At 40.6% G+C, this 19,294-nt stretch overlaps 3 protein-coding genes across 6 annotated transcripts in view; 2 read left to right on the top strand and 1 right to left on the bottom strand.

Moving 5' to 3' along the window:
- Nucleotides 1–19,294, bottom strand: part of LOC133570505 (uncharacterized) — a 490,167-nt gene that overhangs the window by 64,138 nt on the left and 406,735 nt on the right. The gene's annotated exons all lie outside the window — the stretch shown is intronic.
- On the top strand, nucleotides 1,303–14,942 carry LOC133570519 (uncharacterized). 3 transcript variants are annotated; one of them, XM_061923202.1, is made up of 4 exons: nucleotides 1,303–1,803; nucleotides 2,474–2,704; nucleotides 4,557–4,665; nucleotides 13,236–14,942. In XM_061923202.1, exons 1-3 carry the CDS (start codon nucleotides 1,701–1,703, stop codon nucleotides 4,631–4,633), a joined length of 411 nt encoding a protein of 136 aa, XP_061779186.1. In that variant the 5' UTR covers nucleotides 1,303–1,700; the 3' UTR covers nucleotides 4,634–4,665; nucleotides 13,236–14,942. The 3 variants fall into 3 exon arrangements, with proteins under 3 accessions (XP_061779186.1, XP_061779185.1, XP_061779182.1); XM_061923201.2 differs by lacking the exon at nucleotides 4,557–4,665 and having other exon boundaries at nucleotides 1,318–1,803; nucleotides 13,236–13,309; nucleotides 13,370–14,942; XM_061923198.2 differs by lacking the exon at nucleotides 4,557–4,665 and having other exon boundaries at nucleotides 1,331–1,803.
- The window catches only part of LOC140680169 (uncharacterized), a 63,779-nt gene continuing 63,027 nt past the window's right edge, over nucleotides 18,543–19,294 (top strand). The window contains exon 1 of the mRNA XM_072916547.1: nucleotides 18,543–19,007. Coding sequence (XP_072772648.1) covers nucleotides 18,821–19,007 — 187 coding nt within the window. The 5' untranslated portion in view covers nucleotides 18,543–18,820. The remainder of the gene's footprint in view (nucleotides 19,008–19,294) is intronic.

Below are 19,294 nucleotides of genomic sequence, written 5' to 3'. Positions count from 1 at the left end.
GTTTATGTTTGATAGTGTTTTGGTTATGTCTGTTTATGTTTGATAGTGTTTTGGTTAAGTCTGTTTATGTTTGATAGTGTTTTGGTTAAGTCTGTTTATGTTTGATAGTGTCTTGGTTATGTCTGTTTATGTTTGATAGTGTTTTGGTTATGTCTGTTTATGTTTGATAGTGTTTTGGTTATGTCTGTTTATGTTTGACAGTGTTTTGGTTATGTCTGTTTATGTTCGATAGTGTTTTGGTTATGACTGTTTGTGTTTGATAGTGTTTTGGTTATGTCTGTTTATGTTCGGTAGTGTTTTGGTTATGTCTGTTTATGTTTGATAGTGTTTTGCTTATGTCTGTTTATGTTTGATAGTGTTTTGGTTATGTCTGTTTATTATGTTTGATAGTGTTTTGGTTATGTCTGTTTATGTTTGATAGTGTTTTGGTTATGTCTGTTTATGTTTAAAAGTGTTTTGGTTATGACTGTTTATGTTTGATAGTGTTTTGGTTATGTCTGTTTATGTTTGATAGTGTTTTGGTTATGTCTGTTTATGTTTGATAGTGTTTTGGTTATGTCTGTTTATGTTTAAAAGTGTTTTGGTTATGTCTGTTTATGTTTGATAGTGTTTTGGTTATGTCTGTTTATGTTTGATAGTGTTTTGGTTATGTCTGTTTATGTTTAAAAGTGTTTTGGTTATGTCTGTTTATGTTTGATAGTGTTTTGGTTATGACTGTTTATGTTTGATAGTGTTTTGGTTATGTCTGTTTATGTTTGATAGTGTTTTGGTTATGCCTGTTTATGTTTGATAGTGTTTTGGTTATGTCTGTTTATGTTTGATGGTGTTTTGGTTATGTCTGTTTATGTTTGATAGTGTTTTGGTTATGTCTGTTTATGTTTGATAGTGTTTTGGTTATGTCTGTTTATGTTTGATAGTGTTTTGGTAATGTCTGTTTATGTTTGATAGTGTTTTGGTTATGTCTGTTTATGTTTGATAGTGTTTTGGTTATGTCTGTCTACCGTCGCGACACACACAGTCCTCAAAACCTGCTGGACATTGCTTTTCTACTTAGGATAGCTGTCTCCAGCGATTTCCACCGCTTGCACAACATACCCGACGAGATAGCGAGACCAGCAGGCGACGCAGGTGGCGGCGGGAGAGGAAACAAAAGCGGGGCTGCCGGTCTGGGGAGCAGTCAACCTCGCCCACGCCTCCTACCACTCCGTCCTGCATGAAGCTGAGGAGCCACGACTCGTCTCGCTCTGATCAGGCAACTTATGATTTAAAGGGGTCATATAAGCTACTGTTTATTTACCAAAATAAGTTGAATGTCTTTGTTTTGAAAATGTAAACGTTTATTTTTATTTTCAGAATGTTGAAATAGTTACTTGTTTCTCTCGCGAGATCTGACAAGACTGCGCGCGAAGCAAACAGGGCGAGGATAAAGCAAGATGGCGTCTGACGGTGAAGACGTTATTGCAGTCGTCACAGTTCAGTGTTCTTAATCTGTGCGTCCATGTACACATATATGTCCTTTATTACACTCTATTAAATAGAGTAACATCGTTAATAACTGTTTGTATATTAGTCTGAGCGCACTTCTCGAGCTAGCTTAGCTTGCTAGTTAGCTTAGCTTGTTAGCTGCTAACAAAGAGAGATGAAAACACATCGCTAAGCAGAGATCAAGTGTGAGTGTAAAGTGTTGTGATTGTGTGAAAATGTGCGAAAGAACCATAGCAGAGTACGAGGAGGAACTTTGTCCAACAAAAGAGGAGAAGGAGCGACAACATGAAAAACATCAAGTTGTGTTACACACAACAGGTTTGTTTACTTCTTACTCTCACATCTTTACTAACTTTATATTTATTATTAACACTTTTCTTCAATAGATTGTCTATAGGAAGATGAATTGTCATGTGAGGATGTTCAGACACACAATATTTATGAGAGGTTGATGTTCCTCTCAGTTTGTAACAAAGTGTATCAACATGTTTACACAAAACTCACACAGTCACCGGGGGAATATTCCAGAGAGCAGGTTAAGTGCAAACTCCTGAGTATGTAAAGCTCCAGAGTTTGACCTCCAAAAATAAGAGAGGTAAGATAAAGTCAGAGTCAGTTACCATGGTAACTGACGCTGTAAACCTAGCCTGCTAGCTGGCAGGTTTGACACGTTATTTATGTGTGTAAAAGCTATACTGACCTGTGGCAGTGATTGTGGAAAAAACTAAGCCTGATCTAAAGATGACATCTTGATCTCTTACCATCTCAAATCAATTGGCCGTTCATTATTAAGTGAAATGTCTTAAAGTCGCTTAAATGTGTCTTTAACCAAGCAACACTAAGTTTTATCCAGTTACTCGATCAATCGAAAACATTTCCAGTAGAACACTTGATTAATGACATTTTCAATAGCCACAGCCCTATATTTCATGTATGATTTAATATTTAGCATGTAGGAGTTAAAATGTGTTTTGTTTGTGTCCTGTAGACATCCATCAGCTGATTGGACACCAAGAAGAATGTCTCCCTCATCTGCAGGGGGACAGTTTCACTTCAGAGGATCCACAGCCCTCACACATGAAAGAGGAAGAGGAGGGAGAGTGTCCTGTAGGGCAGGAGGAGGATGATGTCAGCAAGTTTCCACTGACTGTTGTCTCTGTGAAGACTGAAGAGCATGAAGACAAAGCACCTGAGTCCTCACAGCTTCATCACAGTCCAAGTAAGCACAACATCCACATATCATCTAATACAATGTTTGTGACACATGTTCATCCGGGTGCCACATTTATGACTAAAGATGGAGATATACTTGCTTTTTAACACCACCATTTAAAAATGAATGCTCATCGATCATCAACAGTGTAATTGCTGGGGTGTAACCATGTGACCTAGAGGCCGTCCTCCTTACCTCACGTGGTCAAATGAAGGCAAACATTCAATATGGCTACTGTTTTATTTAGCAGCACATATGTCAGCATATTTCAAAGGTTTAGTGGTGAAGATTAGGGATGTATACCAAGTACCATTTTTTTTAGTACTGGTTCCTAATTATGTCGTCCATGAGGACCGTGAAGATTCTGGACTAACGACACAACTATTGGTATTTTTAATTCCAGGTGACTGACGTAACTATGACACGTTGTCACATTGAGTTCAGCTGCCGCTGCTACACATTAAAATCAGCTTTGAATAATGACAAATAAGGAAGCAACAACACGCAAAAGTGTGATGTGTGTGTTATTGACAAGAAGATGACATAACTGCATTTCACCTTGCACTGCACACATAGTTGACTTCTTTAAGACTTCAAATAAACAGCTGTTGATAAAAGACTTCCCTGCTCTGAGATGTTACAGAACATCATGTTGGAGGTGTTCCACCTCTTGTGCTAATAGGAATGCTATTTAAAATGCCTTTTTTACACTTTTTTATTTCCACAATTTACATGTAGTACCGATAAGCGTACTGATAAATACTGGTAACGATTAGGGTATCATATCGATAAATTCTTAAGGATTTATATCCCTACAGAAGATACAAGTCAGATATTTAAAAAATATATATTGTGCCGCCCTCGATATGTAGAAATATCTTGGCTTTACCCTAACACCTTTTCTTGATCAAACACTCTGAAAAACGTCTTCTAGTCCACAGGTTTATTGACCGTAAAAAGGGTCAAACTGAAAGCATACAAGCAGAAAGGATGCTTACATTATAGACATGCACACACAGCCAATTGCACACACACACAAGCCCACTACAATAAAACATGCATTATGCTGTGTATTGAACTTAAATGGATAAATAAATGCCACAAAATATGTAAATTAAGTGCTCTACAGCAAACTAGCTTACTATGCTAACATTCACTTCACTGTATGAATTACGAAAATTAGCATGACTGACTTTTGGCCATAAAACGTCCCAAATTACATCACAACCAACAAATAATACAACTCAATCAAATATTAGCAGACTACTCAACAATACATACCGATGATACTTTGTTTGGCATGAGATTCGAGCAGATGAAAACGTTTGCAATCGTCACCGAACTAGCTTAAAGTAGACTTGAAAGGAACTCCTTGTTGAGCCCTGTTAACATGGACATTACTGTAAACTAGACTATGCTGCCTCCTGCTGTCTAAAGGAGGAAGTGCACCTCACTGTTGAATTCCAAAGTGAACTTAAACACTGGTTTTACATATATTATTAATAAATTCAACAAACAAGACAGAACACTCCCCGCCTGGCGGATTAAGCCGCCACTACCAAACTGTCCCAAAGGATACTTTGGCTTCTCTGGTGCCATAAGCAGGATTGTCTCTGTGACTGGCCACAGGAACACTTTGGTCCCATCCTTTCTGGAGACTTTTATCTCCACTTTGCGAACTCTGCCATCTTTGCTTGGGAAGACTTGTGTAATTAGTCCTAAAGGCCAGTGGTTTCTCTTCAGCTGGTCATCTTTGAGGAGCACTACACTTCCAGGCAGGAGGTTAGGGTGGGGTGAATGCCACTTCCTTTGTGGCTGAAGTGTGGCTAGGTATTGCTTCTTCCATTTGTCCCAACAGGTTTGAGCCAAATGCTGGATTTGACGCCGCTGTTGCTTGTGGAGATCTTTCACCCAGTCGCCTACGGGAGCAGTTGAGGGACTGACCTTTTGTGTGAGGAGTGTTGCTGGTGAGAGTATTTGGGGGTCATCTGGGTCAGTGGACACTGGTACAAGAGGTCTGGTATTGATGATATAACCAAGAACGACCTTGCTGTCGCTGTAGAAAGTGATGTCAACCTCCATGTCTATCTCTGAGGTGAGGAGCTCGGCAAGCTCCACCGCTAATACTGCAGAACAAAGCTCAAGTCTAGGGACAGTTTGTTCTGACAAGGGTGTAAGCTTGGCTTTTCCCATGAGAAAGCCCACGTGGTTGGTTCCATTTTTCTCTGTTAGTTTTAAGTATGCAACTGCTGCAATTGCCTTAGTGGAAGCATCACAAAAGATGATTATCTCTCTTTTTGACACCGCTGTAGGAGAGGCCTTTGTGTAAACTCTTGAGATCTGGAGATTGCTGAGATCTTTCAATGAGCCTCGCCACGTTGACCATGTCTCTTCCATTTCTTGAGGAAGAGGTGCATCCCAATCTCCATTGTTCTCCATGAGCTCACGCAGGATCAGTTTGCCTTGTATGGTGACAGAGGCAAGAAATCCTAGGGGATCATAGATGCCGTTGACAGTCGACAAGACACCTCTGCGGGTGAAAGGCTTTTGCTCATCAGCTACCCGAAAGGTAAATGTGTCTGACATTAGATCCCAGCCAAGTCCCAGACTACGCTGCATGGGCAAGACATCTGAAGTGAAGTCCAGGTCCTCCAAGCCGATGGCATAGTCCTGAGATGGGAATGCGTTCATAACTTCCTTTATTTGAGGCCATTTTGTGAAGCCTCAAGTTTGAGTCTGACAGAACCTCTTGCGTCCTCTTGAGCAGCTTCACCGCAGCTTCGACGGAGGGAAGTGACGTTAGCCCGTCATCTACATAAAAGTCGCGGTTGACAAACTGCTTTACAACGGGCTCTGCATTTTTCACTGACTGTCTTAAACAGTAGATGGCCACTGCGGGAGAGGGACAATTTCCAAAGACATGGACCTTCATTCTGTATTCCATGATGTCTTCAGATGAGTTGTGAGCAGACGCTGCGGCGCTTCAGTGTTCAGGAAGTAAGCAGTTGCGTAAAATGCATTGATAAATGACGTTTTTTCGGTCATTAAAAATGTAAACGTGTTACTAAACATCTGGAATTTCACTGCTGTGTATCATTATACCGTTTATTGTTACATCCATAGTCCATTAACAAGTAAAAAGTCAAGAGCGGTCACGGCATGTTCTTGCCTTAAATGCCGGTCAATTTTTTCGGGCATTACGGCAAGTCACAAGGGTGGTCACGGAAAATGCAGCAGTTGCCATGGTTCAATTCAAGCCCTGCATATATATACATATTAAAGGGACAAGCGGTAGAAAATGGATGTATGGATGTATTTATATGTATTTATGTATATACATATATATATATATATATATATATATATATATAAATAAAAAATCTCCTGACGATTGAGGGTACCCCCCCTCATGAAACAGGCCTGTAGAGATGAAATAGTCTTGTGATTTTTTCCCACACATACATATATATATATATATATATATATATGTATATATATTAGGGCTGCAACAAATGATTAATTTGATAATCGATTAATCTGTCGATTATTACTTCGGTTAATCGGATAAAAGAGACAAACTACATTTCTGTCCTTTCAAGTATTTTATTAAAAAATCTGGCATACTGGCACCATGTTCTGGACATTGGGGATGCAGCATACAGCAATAATAAGACAGAAATGTAGCTCATCAGATCAGAACTGGATCAGATATTGTACACGTTTCTGTGGTGAATAACAAAGGATTAATTTTAGGCTGCCTCTGAATAATAGCATGAAATATTCCAGCACCTTCAAAACGTTTAGTTATACTAAAGCGTCACTCAAATCTAAATAGATGTATATAGCTTTATCGGACCCGGCTACATTGATCCATTTTGAAACCAACCTAAGATATTTCTGTCCGTTAAGTTTATTTCCAAATTGGTAACCGTGCTTTTTCTCTCTCAAAACGGAGTCAAGTGTGCCGGAGACACATTATCAGCCCCGCGTTGCAACAAAGGCATAACGTTAACATTACTCACAAAAAAGCTAAACTCATGAATGCCTGTTGCCACTATGGACTTAAAAAGTTACGTACTGTGAGTTCTTCCCTTCATCCATGGCTCCAACATGTTTCCTTTTCAGCTGCTCCTGAAGCAATGTTGTACTTCCGTGCCATTTTGCAGGAAACACACTTCTTTCAAGTCTTTAAAGTGAAGTGTTCCCACACTTTTGACGACTTGGGTCGTACACTTTTCTCCATTGAAGCAATAACCTCAAGATGTTTCTCCGCTAAACTATCGGTACTGTTTTCCTGCGCCATTTTTCCAATGTTTCCAGCTAAGGAGACGGCGTCGTCACGTGATCTGCACATGACACATCATTGGCTAGCTTACCTCCACCTCATGACACGTAGCCTCAGCGCCGCCCTGGCACTGTTTTGTACCGTTTTTGTACTTATTTGGATTATTGTTTCTCAGCTGTTTGTAAATGTTGTAGTTTATAAATAAAGGTTTATTTAAAAAAAAAAAAATCGAATCGATGACTAAATTAATCACCAACTATTTTGATAATCGATTTTAATCGATTTAATCAATTAGTTGTTGCAGCCCTATTATATATATATATATATATATATATATATATATATATATATATATATATATATATATATATATATATATATATATATATATATATATATATATATAATGTGTATGTATATATATATATATATATATATATATATTAGAGATGCGCGGATAGGCAATTATTTCATCCGCAACCGCGTCAGAAAGTCGTCAACCATCCGCCATCCACCCGATGTAACGTTTGATCAGAACTGCACCCGCCCACCATCTGCCCGTTGTTATATATCTAATATTAATAAAAAAATAAAAAAAAGGGTGAAAACTACGCGAATTGCACCTTGTGCAGACAAGTTTTTTCGATCGGACACGGAGGAATTAGCGATGTAAAAGACCACGTTGGGACAAAAAAACACAAGTCTAATGCCGTTGCTAGCGATACAAGTGGAAAACTTTCAACGTTTTTCGTCGCCCAAACAGATTCTTTGGATGTGATAAATGCCGAAGTTTTATTTACGGAGGCAATAATTGAGCATGGACTTCCAATCGCACTGGCTGATCACATGGGACAGTTAATAATGTAATGCAACCTTTAAAAATCATTACGCGGTGATCGCGATCCCAAAAATAAACTTTTCTTGCATGATAATGTCCAGAAAAATTCGCTTTATATTACTATAGAGTCCTTTTAACGAATGAGTTTGATGGTTTATCACAAACCTTAAATGAAAGAAGTCCTTTGTTCTCCTGCACCATGCATGCGCAATCCTGTCGGCTGTATTTCACAGCACGACATACTGTAAAAAGTGTTTATACTATTTATACTTTCAATGAACAAATTGAAGTCTTGTGAAAGGTTGACAGGATAACTGGCATTAACTGTCAAAATAATTTCAAACTATTGAAGTTAGCTTACAGAATAAACATGTCAATCAACCCATATGATTTTTGCTGTAATATTTTTGTTTTGAAAAGTCACTGTGACTGATAGAAAAGTGATGGTTTTAGCAACATTTTAACCTGTCTGAATGCTAATAGTCATTTTGCGTCGGGGGGCGAAGCCCTGAACCCTCCACCAGGACTTTGTCCTGGACCTACCGGGGCCTGCGGCCCTTGGACCCTGGCTACTAGGTTTTTCTGATTTAAAAGTTGGCAGGTATGGTGAGGTTATAAAGCTTTTGCCTGTTAAAGAAAGGAGACTGATCCAATGCACAGACATTCGCGTGCCACGCTGTCACGACCCAGACGCACACCAGTGCGCAATCATATGGGAGCCGCGCTGAGCGCACCTCCAAGCGCGTCTTGCTGCCGGCGACGGCCAGATATGGGCCCACGCTCCAGCGCCATCCATTTTCAGGGCTAGTTGATTCGGCAGGTGGGTTGTTACACACTCCTTAGCGGGTTCCAACTTCCATGGCCACCGTCCTGCTCTCTATATCAACCAGGGTGAGCCCCACCCCTTTCATGAGCGCACTACGCGCGGAGTGACCCCTGTTACGCGCCCCCGGCAACAGGGGTGGCAAGCAGGTAAGCTGCGCGGGCGGAGCGCGCGGAGTGACCCATGTTACGAGCCCCCGGCCACGGGGGTGGCGGGCAGGTAAGCTGCTTACCTGCTGCGCGTGACGCCGGCCGCGGCGAAGGCGGACGAGGCGGGGTGTCGATGCGGTGGGCGCGGTAGTGACCCTGGACGTGCGTCGGGCCCTTCTCGCGGATCGCCTCAGCTACGGCTCCCGGTGGGGCCCTCTCGGGGGAAGGGGCCTCGGTCCCGGACCCCGGCGAGGCGTCCCTTCTCCGCTCCGTAAAAGTGTCCATCTCTTTTCTTTTTTTTTCTTCTGTTGTGGCATATGCAGCAGGTGCCTGCTCGTTTTTCGTATGTGGGTAACAACATTTAACTATGTATATATATTTACCAATTGGTTTAACTGCCACCCGCAAAAAAAAAAAAAAAAAAAAAAAATTAATCCGCCCGACCCGACCCGCGAGCGGATAAAATCTTAGTTTTTTTCGTTTCATCCGCCCGATCCGCGGATAATCCGCGGACTCCGCGGTTGTGTCCGCAAACCGCGCATCTCTAATATATATATATATATGTATGTATGTGTGGGGAAAAAAATCACAAGACTATTTCATCTCTACAGGCCTGTTTCATGAGGGGGGGTACCCTCAATCATCAGGAGATTTTAATGGGAGCATTCACATACCATGGTTTGTATAGGGCACAGAGTGGGTGGGTACAGGCTGGCGTAGGGGCGTGGTGATTGGCTCATGTGTTACCTAGGAGGTGTTTCCGTCTGTGGCGGCATGCTGTAACAATTTCGCTGCGCTTGTTGAGGGATGACAGGTCTGGACGGTAAATAATAAACAGTTTCTCTTTCAAGCATAGGTTGCATCTTTTATTACCACTATTGTAAGGTGTGCTGGATGCAAGAATTTGCCATGTTATTGAATATTCAACATTATTGTCTTTGAGGTCCCAAATGTGTTTGCTGAGTTCTGTGGTATTCCGCAGGTTTTGGTTCCTGAAAGAAGCCTTGTGATTGTTCCATCTGGTTTTGAATTCTCCCTCGGTTAACCCTACATATGTGTCGGATGTGTTAATGTCCTTGCGTATTACCTTAGATTGGTAGACTAGATTAGATTAGTATGTAAGCACCCCCCGGGCAATCATATATATAATGTATATATATGTACATATATATATATACATATATATATATATATATATATATATATATATATATATATATATATGTGTGTGTGTGTACATACAAACCCCGTTTCCATATGATTTGGGAAATTGTGTTAGATGTAAATATAAACGGAATACAATGATTTGCAAATCATTTTCAAGCCATATTCAATTGAATGCACTACAAAGACAACATATTTGATGTTCAAACTCCATCCATCCATCCATTTTCTACCGCTTATTCCCTTTGGGGTGATGTTCAAACTCATAAACTTTATTTTTTTTTTGCAAATGATGATTAGGGCCCGCACGGCCCATTGTAGAAGGACTCTCAAAAAGGAGTCCTTCTGCATTGGGACAGAAGGACCTATTGTTTCTGTAGCGTTTTATTCTTTCTTTATTATTATTCTTCCGCCGCCTCTTTGAGCTGTAATTTGACCCACTTAACATGCTTCAAAACTCACCATATTTGATCCACACATCAGGACTGGCGAAAATTGCCATCTAAAAAAAAACAAACCCCTAAACTCAAAATTGCGCTCGAGCGCCCCCTAGGAAAAAACACAGACAAAACGGCCTATAACTTCCAGTAGGAATATTGTAGAGACATGAAACAAAAACCTCTATGTAGGTCTGAATTTGACCTAGATTTCATACACTAACATCCTTCAGCAAAAATCAACAGGAAGTTGGCTATTCCCCCTTCAAGACAAAAATGTACTAAAAACAGTCACTTTTGCCTCTTTGAGCTGTAATTTGACCCCCTTAACATGCTTCAAAACTCACCAAACTAAACACACACATCAGGACTGGCAAAAATTGCTATCTAGTAAAAAAACCTAACCCCAAATCTCAAAATTACGCTCTAGCGCCCCCTATGAATAAAACACAGACAAAACTGCTCCTCGGAAGAAAAAAATGACAAAACTGCCTGTAACTCCCACTAGGAAGGTCAGAGAGACATGAAACAAAAACGTCTATGTAGGTCTCACTTAGACCTACATTTCATAGATTGACAACCCCCAGCAACAATCAACAGGAAGTTTGTAACCCCCCCTTCAAAACAAAATTTTTGTAAAAACCGGTCACCTTTCTTCAAACATTATCTCCTCTGAGCGCGTTTGTCGTTTCGGCTTCAAACTAGCACAGGAGAGAGATTGAACCCTTCTGATTAAAAGTATGGAACAGAGTTTTGATTACTGCTCCGGTTTTAATTTTACGACCCTTCAAAGAACCGCTGCGCTGATGCTGCTGCGCTGCTGTTGTCTCAAGATGGCTGCTTAAAAGCAGGAAGCACCAGCGTGCCCACACAATGCAGACAAGGTAGGTACACTAGACAAAAGTATTGGGACACTTAGGACTACCACTGGACAAAAGTATTGGGACACTTAGGACTACAACTGGACAAAAGTATTGGGACACTTAGGACTAGCACCAGCCAAATATGCGGGCCCGACCAACGCTGCTTGCAGCTTTAATTAACTTAAAATTTCATGGCTGCAACACGTGCCAAAGTAGTTGGGAAAGGGCATGTTCACCACTGTGTTACATCACCTTTTCTTTTAACAACACTCAATAAACTATTGGGAACTGAGGAAACTAATTGTTGAAGCTTTGAAAGTGGAATTCTTTCCCATTCTTGTTTTATGTAGAGCTTCAGTCGTTCAACAGTCTGGGGTCTCCACTGTCGTATTTTAGGCTTCATAATGCACCACACATTTTCAATGGGAGACAGGTCTAGACTGGAGGCGGGCCAGGAAAGTACCCGCACTCTTTTTTTACAAAGCCACGCTGTTGTAACACGTGCTGAATGTGGCTTGGCATTGTCTTGCTGAAAGAAGCAGGGGCGTCCATGAAAAAGACGACGCTTAGATGGCAGCATATGTTCCAAAACCTGTATGTACCTTTCAGCATTAATGGTGCCTTCACATATGTGTAAGTTACCCATGTCTTGGGCACTAATGCACCCCCATACCATCACACATGCCGGCTTTTCAACTTTGCGTCGATAACAGTCTGGATGGTTCGCTTCCCCTTTGGTCCGGATGACACGATGTCGAATATTTCCAAAAACTATTTGAAATGTGGACTCATCAGACCACAGAACACTTTTCCACTTTGCATGAGTCCATCTAAGATGAGCTCAGGCCCAGAGAAGCCGGCGCCGTTTCTGGATGTTGTTGATAATTGGCTTTCGCTTTGCATAGTCGAGCTTTAACTTGCACTTACAGATGTAGCGACAAACTGTATTTAGTGACAGTGGTTTTCTGAAGTGTTCCTGAGCCCATGTGGTGATATCCTTTAGAGATTGATGTCGGTTTTTGATGCAGTGCCGTCTGAGGGATCGAAGGTCACGGTCATTCAATATTGGTTTCCGGCCATGCCGTTTATGTGGAGTGATTTATCCAGATTCTCTGAACCATTTGATGATATTATGGAGTGTAGATGTTGAAATCCCTAAATTTCTTGCAATTGCACTTTGAGAAATGTTGTTCTTAAACTGTTTGACTATTTGCTCACGCAGTTGTGGACAAAGGGGTGTACCTCGCCCCATCCTTTCTTGTGAAAGACTGAGCATTTTTTGGGAAGCTGTTTTTATACCCAATCATGGCACCCACCTGTTCCCAATTAGCCTGCACACCTGTGGGATGTTCCAAATAAGTGTTTGATGAGCATTCCTCAACTTTATCAGTATTTATTGCCACCTTTCCCAACTTCTTTGTCACGTGTTGCTGGCATCAAATTCTAAAGTTAATGATTATTTACAAAAAAAAGAATATGTTTATGAGTTTGAACATCAAATATGTTGTCTTTGTAGCATATTCAACTGAATATGGGTTGAAAATGATTTGCAAATCATTGTATTCCGTTTATATTTACATCTAACAATTTCCCAACTCATTTGGAAACAGGGTTTGTATATATATATATATATATATATATATATATATATATATATATATATTCACTACAATAGTCTAACAGCTGCTGATGGTGAGGCAAGCAAGGTTTACTGTTCAAAGAAATGTAGCAATAGGCAACATTGAAACACAGTGTAAGAATACACTTCCAGGTCAGCGGTAACTATGACACGTGCATTTTCTTTCGCGCATGCGTACTAGGTCGCTTTGTGCTGGAGGGGAGACGGGTTCTTAAACGGTGGCATTGTGTTTGTGCTGACAAGGATACGGCTAGATGGGATAAAGCCTGGATAACCTTAGTGTGACTGAGTAAAGCTGGACGTTTCTAAAGCATGTGTTTGTCTTCTCGTGTCCTGCAGACCTCAATGAAGAACATTATCTCCATCAGCAGGAGGAGGAACCACAGCCCCTCCACATTAAAGAGGAAGAAGAGGTACCAAAGCTCCAACACATTAAAGATCCACAGCCCCCCCACATTAAAGAGGAAGAAGAGGTACCACAGCTCCAACACATTAAGGAGGAAACAGAGGATCCACAGCCCCCCCACATTAAAGAGGAAGAGGAAGAACACAGCATCAGTCAGGAGGGAGATCATCTTGAAGGACTGGTGGAGTTCCCAGTGACTGGTGTCCCTGTGAAGAGTGAAGATGATGAGGTCAAAGGTGAAAGTGAGGAGAAGAGAGAGGCGGAGCCTCCAAGCAGCAGCTCAACACAACACATGACAACAGAAGCTGATGGAGACCACTGTGGAGGATCACAAGCAGACAAGATCTTAGCTCCACTATCAGATAGTGAGGACACAACGTCACACTCTCCTGACACTGATGATGAACACTCTAAAGATGATGCAACATGTCACACTGACAACACTCACTTGAAGTGTTCTCACTGTCACAAAACTTTTAAATATCCTAGTAAATTGAAAAGACACATGAGAACACACACTGGAGAAAAACCTTTTTCTTGTTCAGTGTGTGGTGTATTTTTTGCACAGGGTGTAAGTTTGAAAAAACACATGAGAAGACACACTGGAGTTAAATGTTCCTGTTCAGTGTGTGGAACAGGTTTTGTACACAAGGACAACTTGAAAAGACACATGAGAACACACACTAGAGAAAAACCTTTTTCTTGTTCAATCTGTGGCTTATCTTTTACTAGGAAGGACAGTTTGAAAGATCACTCAAGAACACACACTGGAGAAAAACCTTTTTCTTGTTCAGTGTGTGGTGTAGTTTTTGCACAGAGCGTAAGTTTGAAACAACACATGAGAAGACACACTGGAGTTACATTTTCCTGTTCAATGTGTGGAACAGGTTTTGTACACAAGGACAACTTGAAAAGACACATGAGAATACACACTGGAGAAAAACCTTTTTCTTGTTCAATCTGTGGCTTATCTTTTACAAGGAAGGCCGGTTTGAAAGATCACAAGTGTGCTGGTGAGAACAGCAGCAGTAAAATAAAAAAGTGCTCTGCAGACCTCCACCAGGCCAAATCTCCCAGTAGTAAAGAATCCTTCAAAAGAAAGCAGAATCCAAAAATGATGATCAGGATCAACACCAAAATCTAATCACTTGTTCCTTATCCCATTTCTGACATGTCCTGAAAGTTTCATTAACATCTGACTATACTTTTTTTTTTTTTTGATTCCAACTAAATGACAATCAAACAAACCCCAAATCACTTTTAGTTACTTTTCAATTACTTCAATAGCAAACATGTAAATATGTTTCTTAGTTACACATCCTGGAAAACAACATCCACACAACAGTTTATATTTATTATCCATTCTTACTAATGTTTTTAATTGTGTACTAACACATCACTTTAAACTTCTGCTAACATTTAAGAAGTGATTATGATGTTATGGTTCAGTGTGCCCTTTCACAGGCTTGCTGTGTCCAAAACAAGTCTCCACCATGGTGGTGCCAGCCGTCATACTACTTGTACAATATAATTATGCACACCTTTTGTAAGATAGACATTTTTGTTTGTACTAGCAGATTCAAACCAGCGCTGTATCCTTTGCATGTGACCTTGTAGAATAAAATGTCTGTTTTTTAGGACTAATGGTCTGATTCTTTGTGGTGTTTTAACAAAAATAAAAGTCTATTCTTTCAATTGGTGCCATGACCCAGATTGGCTGACACTGAGGACTCGAAATGTGATATTTTGCAAGAAGATCTAGGCCCCTGTTGTATACAGATTCATTGATAAAGACTTTAAGCACATATGCCTCGAAGGGCTGCATGACCCACAAGAACATCACTGGTCTGATGTCATGTCTCACAACGGTCGTTAATGACTTGGAGATGGTCCTCCTTGTGAGTCATGAAGCGCATTGTCATCAGCGAAAGAGCCTTGAAAATGATTTTTTCTTGTGTCTTTGCAGCAAAACATCTCAGATCAAACACGGATCCGTCTTGTTATCTGAAGTAGACGCCCTTGACAGCATGGGGGATGACTTACATGAAGAAGAGGTTGACGGTTGACACCATTACTGATCCCAAAGCTGCCAGTATAGTCCCCGTTTGAGAGAACCTGACCAATCATGTCATCGTGAGAGAGACTTATCATTATTGTGAACTTTTCTGGGCCACCCAATTTTGCCAACATAGACCAGAGTGCCTAACGATTCACCGTGTCAAAATCCTTGGTTAGTTCAACAAAGACCTACAGGTCCATCTGTTACTCAATACACTTTTCTGGGAGTTGGCATATCGCAAATACCAGGTCAACAGTGCTTCTGCCCAGACAGAAACCACATTGTGATTCTCATGAATGCCATCTGTTAGTCTATTTTAGCAGGACACAAGCTTGAATCTTTCCATCGATAGAGAGAAGCGATGTACCTCTGTAGTTACCACAATCTGAATTTCTGTCATTTTTTTTAAACATAATACGACAATGGTGGCATCTCCAAGGTCAGGCTACGTATCTCCTTTGTCCCAAATGGTTAACAGGATGTCGTGAAATGCCTTGAAGGCTGTGGGTCCTAAGGCTTTGTACACTTCGGCAGGTATGCCATTCTGAACTGCTGCTTTACCACAGCGTGTCTGGTCCATGGCAGTTCTCACTTTCCCCCAGTAGGAGGGAGGTACAGGCACGCCTTAGTTGGCTTCTGTGGTATCTGTTACCGCAGAAGCCTTAGTTGGCTTCTGTGGTATCTGTTGTAATGCCTCTTGGTCAACAGCAGGTGGTCTGTTGAGGAACTGACTAACGAGTTCTTCCCAACGCCCACTGATCCAAGATTTGCTCTTTAATTTGGTGGATGCATCGACAGAGAGAGGACATGCAGTTTCCCCTTTGGCTGGACCGAAGATGACTTTGAGACGGCTGAAGAGCATTTTGAAGTTGATAGAGTCTGCGTAACGCTGGATTTCCTCAGCTTTTGACTCCCACCAAATGTATTGCATAGAGCAAAGCTCTCTTTGGACTTTGGCTTGACAGTCTTTGAATCTGTCATGGCGGGATCCACAGGTCAATATAGGCCCTTCTTTTTTCATCAAATTGCGCCTACAGCCATGTTGTACTGATCAAACTAGTCTTGATTAATTATCTGCTTCTTGCCAAACACAGCTTGTGCAGTCGCTGTTACTACGTCCCTGAAGTGGGTCCATTTGTTTGGTGTACTGCCTGTAAGGGGTCCTTTTGAATCCAATTCTGGGTCCAAGCTGGTGGGAGAGGGAAGTTTGGCTGTATTAAATGATGCTTTAATAACCCATGCCTATACTTTTATGTGGTACTCATTGGGCTAAATCCAGAACCTTGGTTATTAGTTTTCCTGCCATCTTATGTGTCTTAAACAAAGTTCCTTGAATCCTTAAACTCCCCCAGCCGGATACTCACCAGAACCTTAGTCCAGTACATCACCCTGGTCTTGCAGCAACTCCACTGGCTCCTCGTCAAAGACCGTAGCCAATTTAAGATCATTCTTACTTTCAAGATTATCCACAACCTCGCCCCGTCATATCTTCATATCTTTGGAACTTTAAAAGTATTTGAAAACATGACGTCTTTGAAGGACAAATTTTAAATACTTTTTGGGAGTTGCTTGTAGATGTGCAACATGTAGAAGTAAGACCTATGCTGACCCGCATGTATCAAATAAAGTAGAGGAATGTAATACAGTTATTTCTGTCAGGAGCTGGAATGCAGCTTAGCGACGTGACCCCAAGGATGCAGAGAAAATACTCACATGGAGGGGAGGAAAGAACAGAAAACTCAACCACAATAGGAGTGAAGGAAAACAAAAGAAGGCGAGTGCAGAAGTAAATGCACAAGAGACGGAACTAATTTTGTACCGGAAACATCACACGTACGCGAAGCAATGATCCGACGCTGTCTGGTTGACAATCTGGACTGAAATAGGAGATTGATTGGCAACATGGTACAGGTGTGTCCCGGTTGTATATCAGGCAGCTGGTGTGGAAGCCTGTGAACAGCACGAGGAAGTGAAAAACACCAAATAAGGGCACAGGACAGGAACTTATATACCACATACAGATAACAAGCAAATTTAAGTCCAAAACAGTTACAAAGATGTAACAATTTCCTCACTTTCGGACGAAGATATAAACCGCTATTCTCTCTGGTCGGTGGAACCAATCAGATGTTAGGACCCGCCCACTGACTTTGATGGCTGAGTTTGAAAGATAAAATACATTTATGTATTTAATTCCATTTGTAATGAATTATCACATTTAAGTAATTATTTAAAGATGTATTTATTTGTTTAGTTTTTGTCCCATTTGACCCTCCATATTTTTGGAACAGCAAGACTTCCACAATATGGACTCATTCAGCATTTTCAAATCAAGAACACACTTATTCCAGAATACTTATTCACTTTCATTTCAGCTATTTCTAGTTTCTTGTCTAAACTGACATGTTCTGTTTTATATTGTTCAATGTTGTAATGTTTGTATCGTCTCCAGAGAGGCACCTTGTAAATAAAATTGATTATTATTATTTGTATTATTCCTTAACAGAGGATTTGGTCCTTTCACATCATCTACAATTTTTTTTTTTCCTGATAACTTTTTTTTTGTAAAACTAAAATGGCGGAGATTTACACATTTTTTGTCATGTTTATTTTCATAGCTTCTTTCGAGCCAAACAAAGGAAATAATATTATTTTGCCAGAGCACATTTGTATCACTACTAGAGGTATTTTGTCAAAATAAAGGATTTTGCGTTTTATTTATATGAGCAGCAACATTTCAATGGTACTATATGTAGGACTTTACAATACTGTACTGCCATCTACTGGTGACTTTTGGCTACCGCACGATAAATTGACGTGTCGGCGAGAGGCAGTAGCTTAGTTTCACTTTCACTATGCCTTTTACCTCATTGTCATCAGAATAAAACACGGGACCAAAATGTATCGTTTTATTGGTGAATAATATAACAATATATACATAATTTTAGTTATTGAAACAATTACTACAAAATAAAAAAAATAATCATTTTATTACAAACAACAATTTTAACAAAGTCAATAATGCAAAATAAATGTAGAAAATCAAAAAGTGATCACGCTCCTGATTTACTACAAAGCTTTGAGTCTTCTGCGCATGACACATCTCGCGAGAGCAGAGCAGTCAGAGACGAGAGCAGAACCGTCTTGTAACGTCAAGCGTGCCAACTGTCGTGAAAGCACATTGACGCAGAAAGAAGCCAGAAGGACGCTAATAAGTCAGTCTTATTATTTGTTCTCCAGTTTGAAATATTTACGTCGTATAAAATACATCTTTGAGTGTTTATTTTAAGGATAAAATCGTCTCGATGTGCTAGAAGCACTTTGCTGCTTCTCGTGCTCGTTTATTGTTAGTTAGCTTAGCTCGCTAGTTAGCTTAGCTTGTTAGCTGCTAACAGAAGTTATCAACACATCGCTAAGTAGAGATCAAGTGTGAGAGTAAAGTGTTGTGATTGTGTGAAAATGTCTACATTACACATGTTGAGAGCGTTGGTGGATCAGCGACTAACTGCTGCCGTTGAAGAAATATTTGTAGTGTTAGAAAGAACGATAGCAGAATACGAGGCGGAACTTTCTAGAACAAAGGAGGAGAACAATCGACTACTGGATGCTGTTTTCAAGAAACATCAAGTTGTGTTACACAGAACAGGTTTGTTGACTTCTTACTCTCACGTGTTTACTAACTTAATATATGATTAATAACACCTTTCTTCAATAGATGGTCAATCAGTGGTCTAGTGGTTAGAGTGTCCGCCCTGAGATGGGTAGGTTGTGAGTTCAAACCCCGGCCGAGTCATACCAAAGACTATAAAAATGTGAGCCATTACCTCCCTGCTTGGCACTCAGCATTAAGGGTTGGAATTTGGGGTTGAATCACCCAAAATTATTCCAGGGCGCGGGCACCACTGCTGCTCACTGCTCCCCTCACCTCCCAGG

Source organism: Nerophis lumbriciformis, linkage group LG28 (assembly GCF_033978685.3).
Source record: "Nerophis lumbriciformis linkage group LG28, RoL_Nlum_v2.1, whole genome shotgun sequence".
NCBI lineage: Eukaryota > Metazoa > Chordata > Actinopteri > Syngnathiformes > Syngnathidae > Nerophis > Nerophis lumbriciformis.
This window is presented reverse-complemented; position numbering and strand designations above follow the sequence as displayed.

What these genes read in the sequence shown, in the direction of transcription:
- LOC133570519 (XM_061923198.2), top strand. Translation starts at nt 1,701, where the DNA reads ATGTGCGAAAGAACCATAGCAGAGTACGAGGAGGAACTTTGTCCAACA. An exon ending in AGTTGTGTTACACACAACAG is followed by an intron (nt 1,804 to 2,473) that starts GTTTGTTTACTT and finishes TGTGTCCTGTAG; the next exon opens with ACATCCATCAGCTGATTGGA. An exon ending in ACAGCTTCATCACAGTCCAA is followed by an intron (nt 2,705 to 13,235) that starts GTAAGCACAACA and finishes CGTGTCCTGCAG; the next exon opens with ACCTCAATGAAGAACATTAT.